The sequence below is a fragment of the Ambystoma mexicanum genome, chromosome 6p, assembly GCF_040938575.1.
Source record: "Ambystoma mexicanum isolate Mex_15411 chromosome 6p, UKY_AmexF1_1, whole genome shotgun sequence".
Taxonomy (NCBI): Eukaryota; Metazoa; Chordata; class Amphibia; order Caudata; family Ambystomatidae; genus Ambystoma; species Ambystoma mexicanum.
The window spans coordinates 663,062,572-663,081,705 of record NC_090935.1 but is presented as its reverse complement, the minus strand read 5'-3'; the positions used below and the strand labels follow the sequence as shown (position 1 = coordinate 663,081,705).

Genomic DNA, 19,134 nt, shown 5'->3' with positions numbered 1-19,134 from the left:
AGTGACCAATATTTTGTAATGACCAATGTGAAATTGTATTGCTATTTGCACTGCGTGTTTGTTGATATTTGTTTTGTTTTATTGAATAAAATAGTTTTAAAAAAAAAATACTCTTTTCTAAAATGGCGTTCACGTCCGTCTCTGTAACTCTGACCATGGTCGAGCCCTTTGTCCACTTTTTGGCGGGCTTCTCCACAGAAGCCCTCCAAATGGTGCCACTCTGTCTGGGTTCCACAGGATGTGTGGGGAGGGGAATTGGCACCCTGGACTGCGTTGCCTTAGCAACTGAAGTCGCACTCTATTCTGATTGGCCCAGTGGTGAACCGCCTGGCTCACCACTTAGCATGTTTGAGTGACAGCTAGGCTGTTGAATGGGGTTTTTTCTGCATAAAAGCAGGGCTTTTGGGACTGCAACTTCAGAAAGAATCCGAAGAGGGAAGAAGCTGAGCCATCTGCAACGACACCACCGGTGGAGCCCTGCTGCAACAAACTCACCACTTTCCCAACGACAAGAGAAGATCTTCTGCTGCATGAGTCTTCTTCCTCTGCGCTGGTGGGACCAACCAGTTCGCCCTTTCGCCTCCCAAAGACGTCTCTTGGTCGACTCGCCCGTGCCAAGCACCCCGGGCGGCCGAATAGCCAAGCTTCACTACTTTGACCGCGAATAAAAGGAACGCACCTTTTACCGATGAACTCCGCGGCTGGTTTCATCTCTGTGCAGTGCATCGACTCAAAGTTTCCTCCTCGACGAGATCTTCTCTTCCCCTGGTCGAAACCATGACTTGCATCCACTGCCAGGAACAACTGCCGCCGCTGGAGCTTCCTCTCTCTTTAAGGTATTGTGTTCCACCTGGCCTCCCTTTCTTTGGATTGCTAAAGGTGACCCTTAAATTCCTGGCTTTCCAACTGGGTTTGGCTTTCCAACTGGGTTGGCTCCAGACCTTCTAACTTTACTTCTTGAACCACCCCAACCTCTTTGGAACACTCTGCAAAGACTTTTAAACTGTGTGATCCTGGGAACATTTCGCTTTGCTCCATTTAAAGAGGGCCTGGCCTATGAACTTTGGCTCTACAGTGTATACTGCCATCACTGACTTGCTCTGAACTTAGAAAAGTGTTGGGAACTGTTATTTTTATGACCTTCCTTTTTCTCTCCCTTTAACTTAACTATTGGAGTGCCATCTAGGTTACACGCTCACATCTGTTTTTAACAAATAGTGGTGTTTTAACTCTGACTTGTCTAATAGTTATCCAGGGAGGTGTTTATACTTTATCGGACTGTGTTTTAACTTGCTTTTGATTTAGAGTGCTAGTGTATTGCCTAAAGTGTGTTTTAAATAAATAATTATATACTTTTGATACAAAGCTCTGGTCAGCGTTTGCTTGTGCCACTGTGTTTTTGGCCCTATTGTGTATACTCTACATACTACCCTGCTCTTCTTGAGAGAAGTCTCAGCCACAGCTACCAGGTAAATCTGGGTGGTACAGACTGCTACCAATTGGGTTTACTGCTTACACCTGTAGTCTTAATCTTTTTGCAGTGGTCCCCAAGGGAACTGCACAGGATTCTGCCTAACAAGGGCATTACCAAAATATTACCAATATTGGCAATAAACAAAAAATAAAAAGCAATTAGATAACTTTACAAGGGCTCAATACGAATACCCATTACTTGTTAGTGTGGGGCAGTTCTAGTATTATCAAAACACAGAGGCAAATATTATTCTTCACTTTCTTTACTTTTCCTTGCAGCAGCAAACAAAAACAAAAAACGGAAGTCCTAGGGTCAAACCAGTAACACTAACAACCATCCTGTACCCTCCGACCTCCCTAACTCCACCCCAGTCGAGCAGAGATCTTGCAAATTGTCCACTGGGTCCCTTCCCTTGTCCACTGCCTGTCGATTGTCTCCGGACTGGTGCCTTATGGCGGACCACCTCCTAACATGTTGCTGAGCAAGTAACATGAACACCCCTGCGTCTCCCCTCCCCTCTACAGCATATTCACCAAAACCTCTAACCGACCTCCTGGACAACATCAGTATTTCTTATACCAACTATGCCTATGACCCCCCCAAATTCTCCTTACCTTGTCAAGCTCCTATGATGAAGATGAAGACTCCCTCATGTTTAACAAAATCTACGCTACAATCCAGACTTGGATGGCTACAAACATTTTGTGTCTTAACGACAAGACAGAGATCTTGTTGGTAGACTCTCCAATCATGCTGCAGAAACTCAGCCTCCAATATACCTCCTTCAGGATAGATGGAATCCAGATCCCTGTCTCAATGATGGTATCTGGATGCCTCCCTATCGCTCACCAAACAAATTAGTGCGGTGACCTCCTCAGCAGCCTACACTACAAAGCTGATCAAATCGGCGAGACAGTGCCGAACACCAGTAAGCTGCCCAACGATTGCTAGAGCAATCATGGGTGCAAGACTGGATTATTGTAATGTCCTCTTTGCTGGGACATCCAAACAGAACATCAACAAATTACAAATAATCCAAAACAATGCCGTCCGAGCAGCTTTAAACATTCCTAAAAGAGACCACATCTCGGCTGCCAGAAAAAAGGCTAATCGGCTACCTATTCGGGAAAGGATTATCTTCAAAACATTATTACCCACAGATGCCTGAGCAACACCACCCCGCAATACCGTGCCCAGAAAATTGAGAGATCGAAGTCTAACAGGCCGGTAAGGTCCTTCCACGCACATCGTCTGACCCTTCCAAAAGTGAAAAGAGCTAAAGAGGGAGTGGGGGGGGGGGGTCAAGCTTCCCTACGGTAGCAGGAAACCACTGGACCGCCCTCCCCCTGATCTAAGAGCAGAGGACTCCTACTGGTCCTTCTGCAAGGCCCTGAAACCTGGCTATTTGACTAGCGGTCCACCCCTTAGACCCGTTGTGGATAATTACTTGTTGCCATCATAACCTGCATTTCTGTCGTAACTGGTTTGCAACAGCGCCCTGGTGCCTCAGGGTTTAGGTGCTTTCCAAACCAATAAATACATTCATGGATACCTACATGGATGCAAAAAACAAGAAGTGCGGCGGGTCCTGGGGGTCCCTCTGCCAGACATTAGTCCCGCTTACGAGAGCCTTACCCAGATTCTTTAGCTCAATATCTTTCACAGAGGAGGAAATAGCCAAAACATATCAGTCTTTGTCCTTTCCTGAGGCAGTCCAGCACTGAAATACTAGGCAATTCTCCTTTGAACAAGGGTACCGACAGCAACACCAGACACGTGTTTCAGTCTGGTTGGACCTCATCAGTAGGGTGGAGATGTGCCTCTCTAAGAATAGTGAGCAAGGGGTCCATGTCGGGATTCCCCTAGTAACTTAGGGTAAGAGCCAAAGTCACTTAAATTATGCAAACATTCCAGTTACGAGAACCTAACCCAGATTCTTTAGCTCACTATCTTTCACAGAGGAGAAATATCAAAAGCATGTCCGTCTTTGTCGTGCCCTGGGGCAGTCCAGCACCGAAATCTAAGAATAGTGAGCAAGGGCAAGCCTCACAATTCTTAGAGAGTCACAGCTCCACCCTACAAATGAGGTCCAAGATATTCTCTTAGACAACCGTTCAAATCCTATACAGCTGCAACGTTAGTCACAAAGTAAACTTGCATTCCTGCACGAAGTTACGCAGACAAACACACACACGAAGAAAGAGATTACACCGTTCTGTAGATAGAAGACATATACATACTGTCAAAAGCTTTTTCTTTTTACTAGTCAAACGGGGAAATGCAAGAGAACAAAGCACACATTGAGCTAGCTTGCAACCGCTTGATCGCAACTAATCATAAGGAATTACAGGGATGTGTAAGGAACCTGTAAGGCCCTGATCATTTAATAACCTATAAAGAAAATATTAAACATATAGGGAAGCCATAGAATGACTGTAGTGAATATGCAGGACACCATAGTCCTCAGAAGATGAAAGAAGAGAGGCAGACTCTGCAGCGTGCAGCACAGAGCCAGTGTTCGCAGCCAAGGACAAGAGTGGGTGGAAAATTCCTGACTCCTGGGGTAGGGAGCCACCTGCGAAATAACAGAATAAAATCCTCACTAATTAAAGACTGGAAAGCTCAGTTTTGTGGTCCTCACAGACGTGACCCATTCATGCCAAACAATGGATGTCTACTCATGGTGGGAAGAGGAGCTTCTTCCAAGCGAAACAGACGAGACTGATACAGGATTGTCCACCGAACATTGCAACCTGCAGGCATTCTGTGAGGCTAATTGGCCATATCAGGGGCAATAATGGGACACGCGGTCCTTCTCATGACCTTGCAAACATACACCGAGTGCTGTGAACAGAACAGGGCGCAAGGACTGGGGAGACCCGCTACAGCCAATCCAACCCGGGGGTGGTGTATAATGTTGCAGGGGCCAATGGTCATGTGTGAATCTGCAACATAGTAACAAATAGTTTTGGGGAAGTCTCAGGCAAACCCACCTAACATGGGAAGACCAATAGAGTAACTAATGTAGGGGCTTTCTATGTGTAGTATCACCGGAGCTGCCCAATGGATACCGCCCATAGGTTTTTGGGATGGGTTGGTGGTTGTGACGTCACAAAGAAACAAAACCAAGTGAAGCAGGCTCAGGAGCTGTGATTGCCGGAGACTCTGGTGTTTGTATGATCCCTGTCTTTTGGAGAAGACTGTTTATTTGCCCCATGGCTGAGTTCTCCGTTAGTGCCGTGGGGAAGGGTTTGGATGGGCCCCAAATACTCTGCTGACTTGTGACACTATCGAAATGAATAATCCTGTATTACCATGCATGCCCAATGCATGTGCCAGTAGCCAGCTGAGTCTTGTTTACATCTGGAACAATGGGTGGGTGGTCCGGGGCGCATCATAAGTAATTTCTGTGGTGGTTAGAGGGACTCTGTGCAGAAAGTTAAACTGGATTAGTTTAAAGCACGTGTTCCTGGACACCGTGCTAGTGTATATGCAGATGTTCTCCCACTCTGCCTCCTCAAAAGTCTTCCCCAAATCACTCTCCCACTTCTTCTGTGCTTTAAACTGCAGCAGGTGTCTGCTGTTTTGTAGTGGCATGTAGAGGCTCGACACGGCCCACCTGTGGTCCCCTATGGTAAGAAGAGAGTACAGAATCAGATTTGTCAGTGGCTCCATGGGTATTGTGTCCCATTTGCCTGCAAGCTCATTAATTAACCTGGTGTAATTCAAGAACTGTTCCCTGGGCATCTGAAACTTCTCAGCCCACGTATCAAAAGGCATTAACTTCCCTGCCTCGAAGAGATCGCCCAGCACCCGGCACCCGTCTTGCACGCATTTTGCATCCTCCATGTCGTGTATTATCCCGGCCACCTCGGCATCGGCCCTCAAAGGTATGTAGGTGCTGTAACTGTCTCCTAGTCATAGCATGGTGCGGGTCCTGTTCCATGCTTGCCTCACCACTGTGGTCAGACAGGAGCCCTCTGCCGCTCTCTTTTCCCGCCACAGCAGTTACAACCCAGTATAATGCCTCTTGGGTTCCCCCAGCAGCTGGCGGTCCAGCCCTCCCATCTCCCATCTGGTGGCATGCTGTAACTGGGCCGCCAAGAAGTATAGTTCAAAATCCGGTAGAGCCAACCCCCCTCCCGATATCTTGTGCGTTATTGGTCCAGAGACACCCTGTGTCGTTTCTCTCCCTACAGTTGGTCTGCGATTTTACTGTCTAGTATCTTAAAGGACAGGGCTCTGGCCATGTGAGGGATGTTTGCAAACAGGTAAAGCAACCTGGGGAGTGTCAGCATTTTATATATCGCTATTTTGCCCATTAAGGACAAGGGCAGTGTATTCAAGAAAGAAGTCCTATCACCTATCCCCAGGATTGCCCTGCCGACGTTATATTCAAAGGTGTCCACCGCGGACTGATGAATCTGGACACCCAGATAGCGCAACGATTTGCCCTCTCAACGCAGCCCAACCTCTGGAAGGTCCTGTACTGCCCTAACCTGCAGAGAAACCAGTGGGAACTCCAGTGATTTTTCAAGATTCACTTGAAAACCCATGAAAACCTCCATGTTCTGCAACACCTCCATTATGTAAGGGATATGTACCCTATGGCTATGCACATAAAATAAGACATCAGTGTATAAAGAGATAATGTGTTGGTGTCCTACTACCGCGATTCCTGCGTCGTGGAACTGCACCCAAAATATATGTGCCATAGGCTCCATGCTAGGGTGAACAGAATGGGTGAAAGCAGACACCCCTGTCATGTTCCCCTCCCCAGTTGCCAACTATGCAAAACCACCCATCATGTCTTTACTCGTGCCATGGGCTCCTGGTAACGCAGCTCGATCCATTTCAGCATATTCAACCACATCCCATTTATCTCCTTGACTCGGAAATGCCACTCCCAATTGATGGAATCGAAGGCCTTAAAGTAATAATGCGCTCAAAAATATTATTGTCCCGAGAGTTCAGGCATGTGTTTTTACGCATACGTTGATCGATCATAGAAACATTTCCTATGAACCTGACCGTAGTTTTCCTCACTTTTACACATGCAAAATCGGGCACCAGGGCGCGGCCTACTTGTGCTAATCTTATCTGTTGCCGCATCGCCCTAAGGGGAACTGCCCTGGAGGCACTTAATCATATCCCCAGCCCCTGAAGCTGACATCACTAGGTGCGTACGGCCCATACCACACCACCAATGTACGACTCGTGTCAACGTTCTCTGTGCTCCAGCTAATGACGTGTCTTCATGGAAATGGCAGGACGCCTCTTTCCTCAATAAGTATAAACAGACCACTTCTCATCAGACAACATCAGATTTGCTTTTCCAATCGTTTCACTGTCTTCTTTTGTGTATCCTGTGGCTCGTTTCTGCTCTGTTCAGCTTATTTTCGTTGCTCGTAGCCCGTGCAAACAGATACTAGTACTATCATTACTATCCATTTTAATTTTGTCACATAATGGCAACAATACAGCCCTACCAGTACGAGCCGGAGTATTCCAAGGCGGAATTACTCGAAAGTGAAAGATCGCGAAAAGAAAACAATGGGTCTTTGGACGACAGTTGGGCGGACGAATCACCAGATCAAGAGCCCGAGCCTAGTCGCATGGACGATATCTCCACCTGGTGTACCTGCAATCGGTGCGAGGTAATGCCAACCAAGGAGAACTGGTACTGCCGAGAAAACTCTGGATGCTTGTCCTACATATCGGAAGACGAGACACGGCCGCAATGCGTTACCGAGCTGCATGACTTCAGTGCAGCCTGCCTCACATGGTCTGTGTTTCATGACACTATCAAAAATAATCCTGAGGTTGCGAGCCACGGGTGAGGATGTCCAGGGGAAGAAGATATGCAAATGGAGAGTGGGGTTGCTGTTGCAGGGAGGGAGAAAGAGGACTTCAGTCTTAGAGGAGCTAAGCAGAAGGCTGGATGGCAGGTAGCGTTACAGAAGCTGGTTTGGAGAGAGGAGAGTGCAGAGGTGAAGGAAAATAAAAGGGACAACGATTTGGGTCAGAAAAGAGGTACTAATTAAAGCTCTAGGAAGATATTAGTTTACCCCAGGATGAGGAGTAGTGGGTGAAGAGAAGTGGGCCTAGGACTGATCCTTGGGGAACACCCACTGGGAGGGGTCTGGAGGAGGTGGTGTTGAGTTCCATGAGTTGGAGATGAGAAGGAGAAGCTGTGAGAAATTGGAAGTCACCCAGTCAAGTGCAGTGTTTTAGAAGCAAAGGGTGGAAAGCATTTGAAGGAGGGGGGATGATCCACATCAAAGGCTGCAGGTCTAGGTGTTGACTGAGGATAGAGGAGCTGCAAGTGGTGAGCATTGGTTAAGAAGTTGGAGATGTGGTTACAAGCAATCTTGATGGAATTGCTGGACCAGAATCCATACTGTAGAAGGGTCATATAATGAGTATGTCTCTAGTTCAAGGCGTGGCTGCACAATTTGATGAGGGAAGTGGATCAATAAATTGCATATTAAAGGTATTTCAACAGAGATGACCAATACAGACATAAAGGGGTTAGGCTGACTAAGTTGTTTGGGATCATGATTATTTAAAGAATCATGGTTTGCGGGGCCGGGGTAACACATGGAGTCTCCAAGTCTTACCAAAGGGAAACATCTGCAAATAGTCCTTCTGCAAAGTAAAGGAGGACATTTGGGAAGAGGTGAGGAAGCCACATATATTTTCAGAGACCTCTCTGAGACAAAATTGACACTACGACGAGAGGTGTGGCTGTTTGCAGTGCACCGCCAGAAGAAGCAGCTCCACTCCTGTACAAGTGGAGAATCCCTTTTCACTTGATGTTGAATCTCAAAAAGAAACCAGTTCCTGTCCCGATGAGGGAGAAATAGTTGATTATGCAGAGAATATTGACAGAACAGAGTGAGCTAACCGCATTCCAGGATAGTAACTGACAACTTAAACTGAATAAACAAGTACACCGAAAGAGAGGCGATAGGATAACTGGAAACATGGAGGAGAGAGAATAAGGGGACAGGAAGATTATCTACAGCCAGACACTGACTTAACAGGGAAGAATAGGATGTGGCATTAATAGAGCATTTAGGAACATTTCAAAATCAAAACCATTCTACTGGGACAAACAATGAGCAATTATCCTGGTCTCCTTAAATATAGCTACTGTGTCTGTGGCTATGTTGTGCCCATTAATATTGTTTCTTTTGTAACAAACAATTAAGGATTGATTGGATGGGGGGTGGAGGGGATCAAGCTGTGAGAATACACATAAGGTTTCCCTTGATAGGGTAATTTCTATGGATTGTGGTCTACTCGCATGCATGTATAGGCACATATATGCATACATGTACTTATGTAAGAGGATTTACGTAACACGTCTAGCAAGCAAGCAATTGAGAGCTGTATATGAAGTAGGCAATGTCACAATATAATGGGAAAAGGAATCTAGGTCATTGGTGGGCAAGGTGTTTGAATAAAAGACTTTACCATTCTTTCTACGTGTGCATGATGGAAACAGTTTGCTGATGGAGGCTGGTAAACTGATTCAGATTCTGGGTGCTTAAGAGACGGCAGAGGTAAAGTGAAGACCGCCTAAGATCTGGAGTTCATCATCCAAGTATATAAATAGAATATACATACATACAAATATTGGGCTTTTATTCGGTTCTTCATGCTGGACTCCAGCCTATAAGCCGGGACACGGTATGGATACCATGCTGCTCAGTGTTGACTTGCTTCCAAGACAAGTATGTTGTTGCTGCACTATCCTCCCAGCCCAGTATAATGCAGTGCTGCAGATGGATGCATTGGTGGTACAGCGGGCTGCATTGAAGATGTGTGCATAGAAAGAGAGAAGTAGCTCCTAGGACTGGGACAATATGCACAAAATGCTTCATGCCGGTAATAAGGGAGGCAACTGCATGGTTGACTGACTTCAGGAGGTGCCAGTGTGGCTACTGTACTGCCTAGTAGGAGAGCTTTGGTACTATGTGTGAAAAAAGTAGTGCTTGCACAGTGCTTCTTAAGTAGTCCGCCTTGAGGAATGTGAGGCTGCTGTTGATGAAGATGAAAGGCTTTGCTGGCATAAGTGTATTCTACAATTACACCATACACTAAGTATGGACGTGTGCATGCCTGTTTGAGTTACTATAAAATATGAATTCTGAATGGGGTATGTCTGACACAGGCGGCGGAAAATGATGTTTGAACGGATGTTGTTGATGAGACTTTCAGAGTTGGCATATTGGTGGATATTGATGTTGAGATGGAAGAGATGCGAGATTACTTAGTTGTTCCATGGAGCAGTTAATGAGGATCGGTAAGAGTATAGATCTGTGGTGAGGAGGTTGAGTGTTAATGGAGGGCTGTCATTTAAGGTCTACAGAGGCAGACTAGGACCAGTAGATAGCATTCAACCTCATCCAGAATGTTGAGGGCCTTGTCGGTGACTTGGATGGTACACTTGCCAGTGCTAAAGAAAAAGGAGAAACCAGACTAGTAATCAGCTCTATGCCGATAGCCTTTTTTCTTATGATTCTGATGAAGGGCGGGTGTCTTATGTATTAGGCCAAAACAAGATGCTCAGGCAAACTACCAACCTAAATTTCTTAAGTAGTTGAAGAATCTGTCCTTTCTTCAGTGCATCCAAAAAGTGGGAGAGAAATCCATGATGTGCAGGAGAGGGCTTTCCTTGTGATGTGTGGAACAAGTGTTGCAGCAAGAATGTGGTTATTTCTGATGCTCATCCGCCGGCGTCTCCTCTTACTGCTTGCACGACATTGGCATGCCAGTACGATGAGGGTATCAAGATGGACTTCGAGACTGTATCCCCTAAACTTCAGCAGCCATTAGGAATCTGCTGAGGAGACACAAGTGGTGGGAAGTGTCTCTCTTCCTCTCTCTTCCTCTCCCTCTCCCTCTCCCTCTCCCTCTCCCTCTCCCTCTCCCTCTCCCTCTCCCTCTCCAGGAATTCATAATAGGAGAAATAGTAAAGAGATAAGCGAAGACTGAAGTAGGCAATGGCAGCCGGGAAAGAAAACACACAAGTAGAGCCATGAGCAGGCAGTGAATTAATGTCAGGGAGCAAGTGACACCAGACTTTAAATGTAGTCTGCTATTTTTCACGTATTTGTCACCTTCTTGCAGTTATGCGCAAGTGCATGCATTTCTGAGCGAATGTAATGTTCGAGTGTTGAGAGAATTTCTTTATCGGTCGAACTCATGGGGGAGTTTGCTGTGAAAGTAGCTGTGTAAGGGAACCGGCAATGAATGCCAACCCGAACATTACACCTTTAACCTCTTTGTACTCTTACCTTCTCTGTCAACTCAGTTCTTTATCACCTTTCCCAACACATACTCCCTTCTCTGTGTTTTTCAGATCTAGATCTGTTTCTGGAACTCCGATCCCATCACTTCCACCCACATACCACTGATCCCACAGCAGCTGCATGCTTGGCTCAAGGGAAGAGTCTGGCCTGTGCTATTCTACCACAGCCTCCCATTTTGCAAAATTATCCTCAGCTGCAGCAGACGGTAAAATAGGTGTCTCTCAACAGGGTCGAACTGGGAAATAAAATTGTCTCAGGCACCACTGAAAAAGTGGGCAACAGTTGCAAGTGTCAATAGATTAAGTAGTGCGGAAATGGAGAGTTTTTTTAGTACAATGTGCATAAAAATGTGCATTTTTATATTAATATGTGTTCATTAACACGGTATTCGTATAAAATACCAAAAATAAAAAAACTAATGGTAGATATGTTCGAATTTCAGCTGTATGAAAATTACGGACAGCTGAACATGTTGACAACTTCTACCATTCGGCTTAATTACAGTGAACAAGGGGAGCAGGGGATGCGTGGGTGTCCCCAGCACCCTTGTTCACTGTAAATCGCATTAAGGGGTATCCCCTGCGACCCACATAAAGCTTTTTAAAGAGTGATGGCGGAGGCAGGAGCACACAGCCAAGTGTGCCGCCTGAAGGTAAGTAAGGGGTTCGGGGGGAGCGTGTTATCCAAAATGTCAGCGGGAGAGAAATCCGAAAGTTATTTTCGTTCAAATAACTTCCTTCGAACATTTCGGATTCGATCAATTCACGGATATCCCATTAACACAAATCAAAACTATTAGCTGCACAGTAAAGTAATACAAACTGGCCCACTTTGACCAAACAAATATTGGCCCAGACTAGCATGTTGGACCTACACTTCGGGCATTGCCCTATAGCCCAATATGTCAATCCAAGCACAGCTCTCCCCAAACTGCCAAAAAACTGCACTGTGCCTTGGCAAAATGTCTCCTTCTAAATCACCTCCAATGCCACACAATCAGAGCTTTCGATCTCTCAATCTTTGTGCGTCTCATCTTCCAGTGAAAATGCTCACTGCCCTTGGGGGCAGAAGTGGAAAGAAACAAAGAAAGAAAAAAAAAAGGAGTCCCTGGTATTTGCTTTTACATTAAATGCTTTAGAGTAAGATTCGAACCTAAAAGGTTTATTTGGTTCTGAAGGTTTACCTTTACTAATGGAATCATGACAAACGACGCAGACTCTTGCCTCCTTTTCCATATAATGTAGTTTGCACTTCCGATTGCAACAAGTGGCACAAAACACCTGTATGAAAAAAAGTTAGAAGAAACAATTATTTCATGCTATCATTAACTGAAAAGCAAACCATTGCTTTCAACAGTGCTGTACAAGAAATTACCCTTTTCTTTTCAACAATGGTTCATCTAAACATACGTAAACAGACCACTTCCTTATGAAAGGTGGCTACCAAAAGTAGCACACCTGGTGCATGAACCCCAACGAATTCTACAGACTATTTCCCATTGTAATATCTCTATTGAATCATAGAAGGATCCCTAAATTAAGGATAATTCCACTTTTCAAAATCTGTTTACACAGTATGTATATTTCAGGACATGCAATGGGCTTATTTAAATTACACGGCAAGAATAAATAGAACATTTAAATATATGGATTTATTCTGTTTAGGCACCGAAAATCTAAGATTCCAAATGTATATTTAAACTCACAAAGTGAAAGAATGTGCAATAATGCACCATGCAGGACAGTTGAAAACAATTCCAAGACAGTGTTTCGAAGTAGTCACATTTAACATGCATGGGACTGACCTCACAGTCCTGGACCGAGCACCTATCTGTAAGGGTGCAGACGTAAGAGTTTGACACACTGGGGGCATGGTGATTGGCAAAGACTTTTCAGGCAAAAATAAAGAGGAAACCTATCGCTCCATAACTCTAAGAGGGGTGGTCCCTGCCTTTAATAAGGAATTAAGGAATCGGTCAGAATGTGCAAGTAGATGAAAAGAAAAAACTAAATAAAATACAAATTTTAAAAATGCAGTGTCAACATGCCTACTTCTATCCCTCACACTTTTAGCTAATAAGAAAAAGGGTAGTGGATCTCCTTGGTCCAGAAGAATGACGCCCTTCTTCTGGACAACGAGTCGCAGTTCCAATCGAAGGGGGATTTTTTTCTGTGAGAATCATTCCCTTCTCCAGGTCTAAGTTCCTTTCTGAGGAAACAAAGTCCCAGCTTGTGGTGCTGTAAAGGTTCATCTCCAATGCAAAAGAAAACGTTCCAACTCCAACATAATTCCATATTAACCATAGTTCAGCTTCACTATTGGGTTCCTGGAGAATGAGAACCAAATACCTGGAGAAGGGAGGCAATGTCCTCCGTGCCCAGGGATTTACTGCCTTCCGCTGGCCTTCCTCTGATTGGTGTCACAATACACAACCTTTGGGGAAGACACAAGGAGGTATTGTTTCCTTCTCATGGGGTGATTATTTTCACAGTTCAGAAGGACTGGGCGGAATGACTCCTTTCACCCAAACCTTTCTCAGACTTTCACAATTCAGAGTTCAATATTAACAAGGGGAATGCCTCCCTTTCCCTGGCTTTCTTTAAGTTCACAATTCACATGAGCTCCCAATCTTAAGGGTGCAGGTACCAGACCTGTGTATTCCTCATGACTTGGTGCAGTAGTCCTGGTTTATTATCCTGTCAGGTACTGCGACTACTATGAAGATGCCTTGGTTTGATCTTCATAAATGGATGTGGGGCCCAGACCAATGAGATTCTCCCCTTTTGGTGCTACAATTCCTTTTTGCTAGGTGTTAGGGAGATCTATCATTTTTATGCTTCATCCACTGTCCTAGTGAGACCCCCAGCACTTATTGCTTGACTTCTGGACCGTTTTCTTTCTATCCTGAATGAGGGTAGAACTTTTTCCCCTCCGATTTATATTTGCTCTGACTTTTGGAACTCTGTTCTCTGTGTTTTAGCTTTACTATGGTGTCTGATTTCCTCCACATCTCTTTAAAGGCATCTGTGTTTAACTTTTGCAGCAGACAACACCTTATGTGCAGCGTTGCTGGGAACCCTTTGTGTTCTTCTTTGAGATTCTTTCCTTATCCCTGCTAACTACAGTTCTAATGGATAGAGGGATATTTGTATCGCTCCTAAAACTATATACTATGAGAGATTAGCACACACCATGTGGAGTGCTAAGGGGATACCTAGTATCCCCCTTCTCTATGCTCGTGGGACCTTTTAGTCACATGGACAAGCCTACAGTTATAGCTGGTGGCAGTGGACGTGTCCTACCAACTATTGTGCTGCCTAATGTAGACTGTATTCACAGTCTGGGTTGCACAATAGGGTCACCTATATTCTATGAAGGTGGCTCCTTTCTTTTCTCACCATTTCTATCGTGGTTGTCCTTTGTTAGACCTTCTACCATTCTGGGAGGGAGAGGTACCTTTTGCTGGGAAGTCTTGGGTGTCCCTGCTTAGGATCCAGTGGGTCTGGGCAGGCAGAAAGGGGGGGGGAATTATTCACTCCCCTGCCCTTTGTCTGCCAGAGTGCCTGAATGGAACCAGTTTCCACTGTGGGGTGGGGGGTGGGGGCTGGCTGTCCTGATTGGACAGCCCCCCACCCCTTTCTGTAACATGCTGAGAGTTTGCAGAGGAGTGTGTGGCAAAACTGAATAAATTGTGACGTTCTGGAGGTGAAAGGCAAGGTCACCACTGGAACAGAAGAACTGAATCTGAAAGCGACCAGATACGCCTGCCGACCCTTCCAATCACAGTGAAGCAACCACTGCTGGCCTGACCCAGTTTTCTAATCGACAGTGGAGCTCCAAAGAGGACTCCTTCCCTTTGGCTGGTGGGACCAACCAGCCCAGAGACGAACTACAAACTGAGCCATTTCCCGAGGTGCTGTGCCTTTACAGAGCTATAGACCGCGAATACCAAGAGATCTCCAACCCATTTGCAGTGCAACGTCTTTGCAAGGCCGAATCCATGCAGAACTTTGGTGAGCTCCAGTTGGACCTCCAGAGGCACAATCTGACTCATCTAAGTCCCCTCATCGGAGTGCAAGACTTCAGAAGCGAATAAGATCGACTGGGCGAATACTGTCCTTTATTAAACTGAGAAAAAGGCGCCAAAACCGCAGACCGACCAAGGAGACTGAAGAAATCTGTGCCATGAGTCCTTCCTCAAGACTGCTGCTGAGACATCCGTGAGGGGTCAGTAATGTAAGACTCACGACCGAGTTATCAGGATTTGCCATGTTATACATAAACTTATAACAGAAATCCTAACTAAAATTACTCTACCAGGGTATTCCCTACCTATTCTAAGATCTATGGTAAAACCTAGCATTCACAAAACTAATCCTCACACTAAACAACAAACATTCAAAACAACATAAATAAAAGGTTACTAAACGCACAGTGTCTTGGATGACTTCTCGTGGTCCTGGGTAGATCCTGCTCCCCCAGGAATGTCCTAGAGGAACTAATATTACCAATAATTTCCTCAATATTAACAGGTTTGATAGATAGCAGCCATTCCCCATTTTCCACATTAGGATTATGACCCAAATTCCTTGAGGCAGGGCAAATAAGTTTGTGTAGTAAGACACCCAAGTCTGCCCCGAAATGCGATTCAAAGAGATGCTAGATGCCGGGTTATCGAACCCATTTATTACCAGCCAAAAAGCTCAGGAGTTTTTATTTAGCCAGATGGATATCATGTGTTCGGCTTCCCGCTGGCTCCTCGGAAAACTATGTCCTTTGAGCCAGTTTTTATATACTTTTTTGAACCTTTGAATACACCATCTTTTCAAGTGCAGAAAGTTCAGAAGCTCCATCTGTATTTCTGACAGCCGCCCTCAGATTTATTTTTGTGGCAACCTCGCCATCATAAAGGTGCACATGTTTCCTTTTAATATCGCTAAAAGGAACAAGTTACTTAACTGTAACTGTTGTTCTCCAGCATGGGTCTGGCATGGATTCACATGCTCATGAATATTCCCTGTCGTCAGGCTGGGAATCCTCGGTAAAGAAAAAATCAGTATCAGTTTCGTTTCTGATCTGTCTTTCGTAGTAGTAACCAATCACTGATCTCTGCGTCATACTGACCACAGCCAATGACTGCCCTCTACCTAAGCCCCGCCTCTGGCAGCCATCTTCAGATTTGGTAGCACGCGAAGTGGCAGTATGACCAAGTGAAGAGCCGCAGAGCTCACCTTAGGCGAACAGATTGCGCAGCACTGCTTGGCCGACCCTGGACTCCTCCCTGGAATCCCGATCGACGCAGTAGAATTTCGTGAAGGTGTGCGTCGACCTCCACATAGCAGCCCTGCAGATGTCCAGCAAGGGCACACCAGATAGGAACGCCGTGGTAGCTGCGATCGCTCTGGTGGAATGGGCTCTCGGACGGCCAGGCAGCGGTCGGTTTGCCAACTGATGACAGTACATCATACAGCCAGAGAGTCACCTGGAAATGGAGGCCTTTGAGAGAGCCTTCCCCTGATTGACAGGTCCAAAGTTCACAAAAAGTTGTGACGTCTTCCGAAAACACTTTGTGCGGTCCACGTAAAACTTCAGCGCTCTAGCCACATCCAGCAAGTGCCAAGTCCTTTCGGCCGGCGACGAAGGCAACAGGAAGAAAACAGGCAACACCAAGGGTTCGTTGAGGTGGAAGTCCGACGGCACCTTGGGCATGAAGGAGGGGTGCGTCCTGAGCACTACCCTCGTGTCGTGAAAAGTCAAGTACGGGGGCTTGCAGGAAAGGGCCTGGATCTCTCCCACTCTTCGTGCGGAGGTGATGGCCACAAGAAACGCTGTTTTCCACGACAAGAACTTCAACGGAGCAGAGCGCAGAGGCTCGAACGGAGGTCCCATGAGCTTGGTCAGCACCACGTTGAGCTCCCACGCCGGGGCCGGAGCATTCACCGGCGGGAACGATCTGAACAGTCCCTTCATGAATTCTTTCACCAGACGATGAGACCACAAAGACGTCCGTCCCGTGGTTCTGGTGTATCGAGAGATCGCAGCAAGATTAATCTTGATGGACGTGTGCGCCAGTCCAGCCTTGGCCAGCGTCAGAAGGTACGGCAGTACCTGGGGAGCCGTAATCCGTAGAGGGTTAATCTTCTGTGCGTGGCACCAGACAGAGAACCTCTTCCATTTGTGTCCATAGCATTTAAGAGTTGAGGACGCCCTGGCCTTTGCAAGAACCTCTCTGCAGTCGGCCGGTATGTCCTATCCTCCAAACTCTAACGCTGCAGGAGCCAGGCCTGCAGGTTCAGCGACTTCGGGTCGTGATGGAGGATGGCGCCTCCTTCCCTGGAGAGAAGATCTGCGTCCACTGGCAGCTTGATTGACGGGGACGCTGACAAGTCCAGAAGGTCCAGGAACCATATCTGCCTCGGCCACGCAGGTGCGACAAGGATCATCCTGCATCGTGACCTCTTGAGCTGGTTGATGAGCCGGATCAGCAATGGCAATGGAGGGAATGCGTATAGAGACAGGCCCTCCCAGGGGACGAGAAAGCATCGCCCATGCTCCTCGGCTGGGGAAACCTGCTGGCGAACCTCCGGCACTTGGAGTTCATCGCCGTCGCGAACAGATCGATCTGGGGTGTGCCCCACCGTCGGAAGAGGCGGTCCACTAGATCCTGTCGTAGTTTCCACTCGTGGCACAAGCGCAGCTCTCTGCTGAGCGAGTCGGCGATGGTGTTTTTTATCCCTGCCAGATGAAACAGCACCAGAAACATCCCTTGGGCGACGGCCCAATGCCACAGATCCTGCGCCTCCTTGGACAGGGCTGGGGACCTGGTTCCGCCCTGCTTCCTGATGTAGAAAATGGTGGTGGTGTTGTCGGTGAAGATCCTCACCACCTTGCCCTTGAGGGACGGAAGAAAGGACCGGAGGGCCCAAAACACTGCACGGAGCTCCAGGACGTTGATATGGAAGGACTTCTCCGTCGGAAGCCAAAGGCCTCTCGCGTGCAGATTTTCGGTGTGCGCTCCCCACCCTTCCAGGGAGGCATCCGTGGTCACTGTCTCCTGGTGGCCGGGGGTCTGGAAGTCCATGCCCGCAGTCAGATGCGCGCGGGTGCCCCACCACCGGATCGCTCGTCGGAAACTCTCGTCGAGTGTGATCCTCTCCTCGAAGCTGCCCGTCGTCTGGATCCAGCGCACGTCCAGGAACTCCTGCAACGGGCGCATCCGGAACCTGCACAGGCGGATGAGATAAATGCAAGAAGACATCATTCCGAGGAGGGACTTGATGGAGCGTCCGCAACCAGCATCCGCTGCACCTTGCCCAAGATGGCCCTCGTCCTTTCCTCCGACGGAGAGGCCAGAAGCGACACTGTGTCGAGCTTCGCTCCCAGAAACAGTGCGTCTTGCGCGGGCACCAGGTGGGACTTGGCGTAGTTTATGGAGAATCCCAGGTCCGTGAGTAGTTGGACGGTCCTTGCCGTGTGCTCCACGGCGAGCTCGTTCGTCTTTCCTCGGATGAGCCAGTCGTCCAGGTAGGGGTAGACGTTGATCACCTCTCGGCGCAGCTGCGCCGCCACCGTTGCGAGGCACTTGGTGAACACTCTGGGTGCCGACCTCAATTCGAAGGGAAGGGCTCTGAACTGGTAGTGACGCCCTTGGACCACGAACCTGAGAAACCTTCGGTGTCCCTTTAGGATGGGAATATGGAAGTAGGCATCCTCCAAATCCAACGACGACAGGAAATCGCCCTCCTCCAGTTGTCCCAGGACGTGTTGGAGGGTGACCATCTGGAACTTCTGTGCCTTGATGAATTTGTTCAGTCGTCGTAGGTCCAGGATGGGACGCCATCCTCCCGTCTTCTTCTTCACAAGGAAGTATCTTGAGTAAACTCCGGAGCCCTGAAGCCTCTTTGGGACGAGCTCGATGGCGCCCTTCTTGAGCATCGCCTTTACCTCCAAGAGAAGTTGAGGGACGTGATGTTCTTTCCTGGCCACAGGGGGGACGCGTGGGCACCTCTTTAGAAACTCGAGCGCGTGACCCTGAGCTAGGGCGTCCAGCACCCAACGGTCGGTGGAGATGGACTCCCACACGCTGATGGAGCTCGCCAGCCGGCCTCCCACCGGGGTGCTTCGGTGGGGGCCCGACCCCACGGCCGGTTCAGTCCTGCTTCGACGAGGCTTTGCCGCCTTGTCCTCCTTGGCGACGATGGCGGGGTCCGCCTGACTTGCCTCGTCCCCTGTAAGCTTCCTGTGACGACGAACTGGCCGCTTGACGGTAGGTGGAAAATCCGCCACTGGAACCTTTGGAGGCACCCTGTTTGCCTCTGCCACTCCGAAAGGGCAGCCGCC

General features: G+C 47.5%; 1 protein-coding gene across 2 annotated transcripts in view; it reads right to left on the bottom strand.

The window, feature by feature from the left end:
* The window catches only part of ZFYVE16 (zinc finger FYVE-type containing 16), a 1,039,436-nt gene that overhangs the window by 872,025 nt on the left and 148,277 nt on the right, over nt 1-19,134 (bottom strand). For both annotated transcript variants that reach the window (XM_069627543.1, XM_069627544.1), the window contains exon 4: nt 11,978-12,074. In XM_069627543.1, the coding sequence (XP_069483644.1) occupies nt 11,978-12,074 (97 nt within the window). The remainder of the gene's footprint in view (nt 1-11,977; nt 12,075-19,134) is intronic.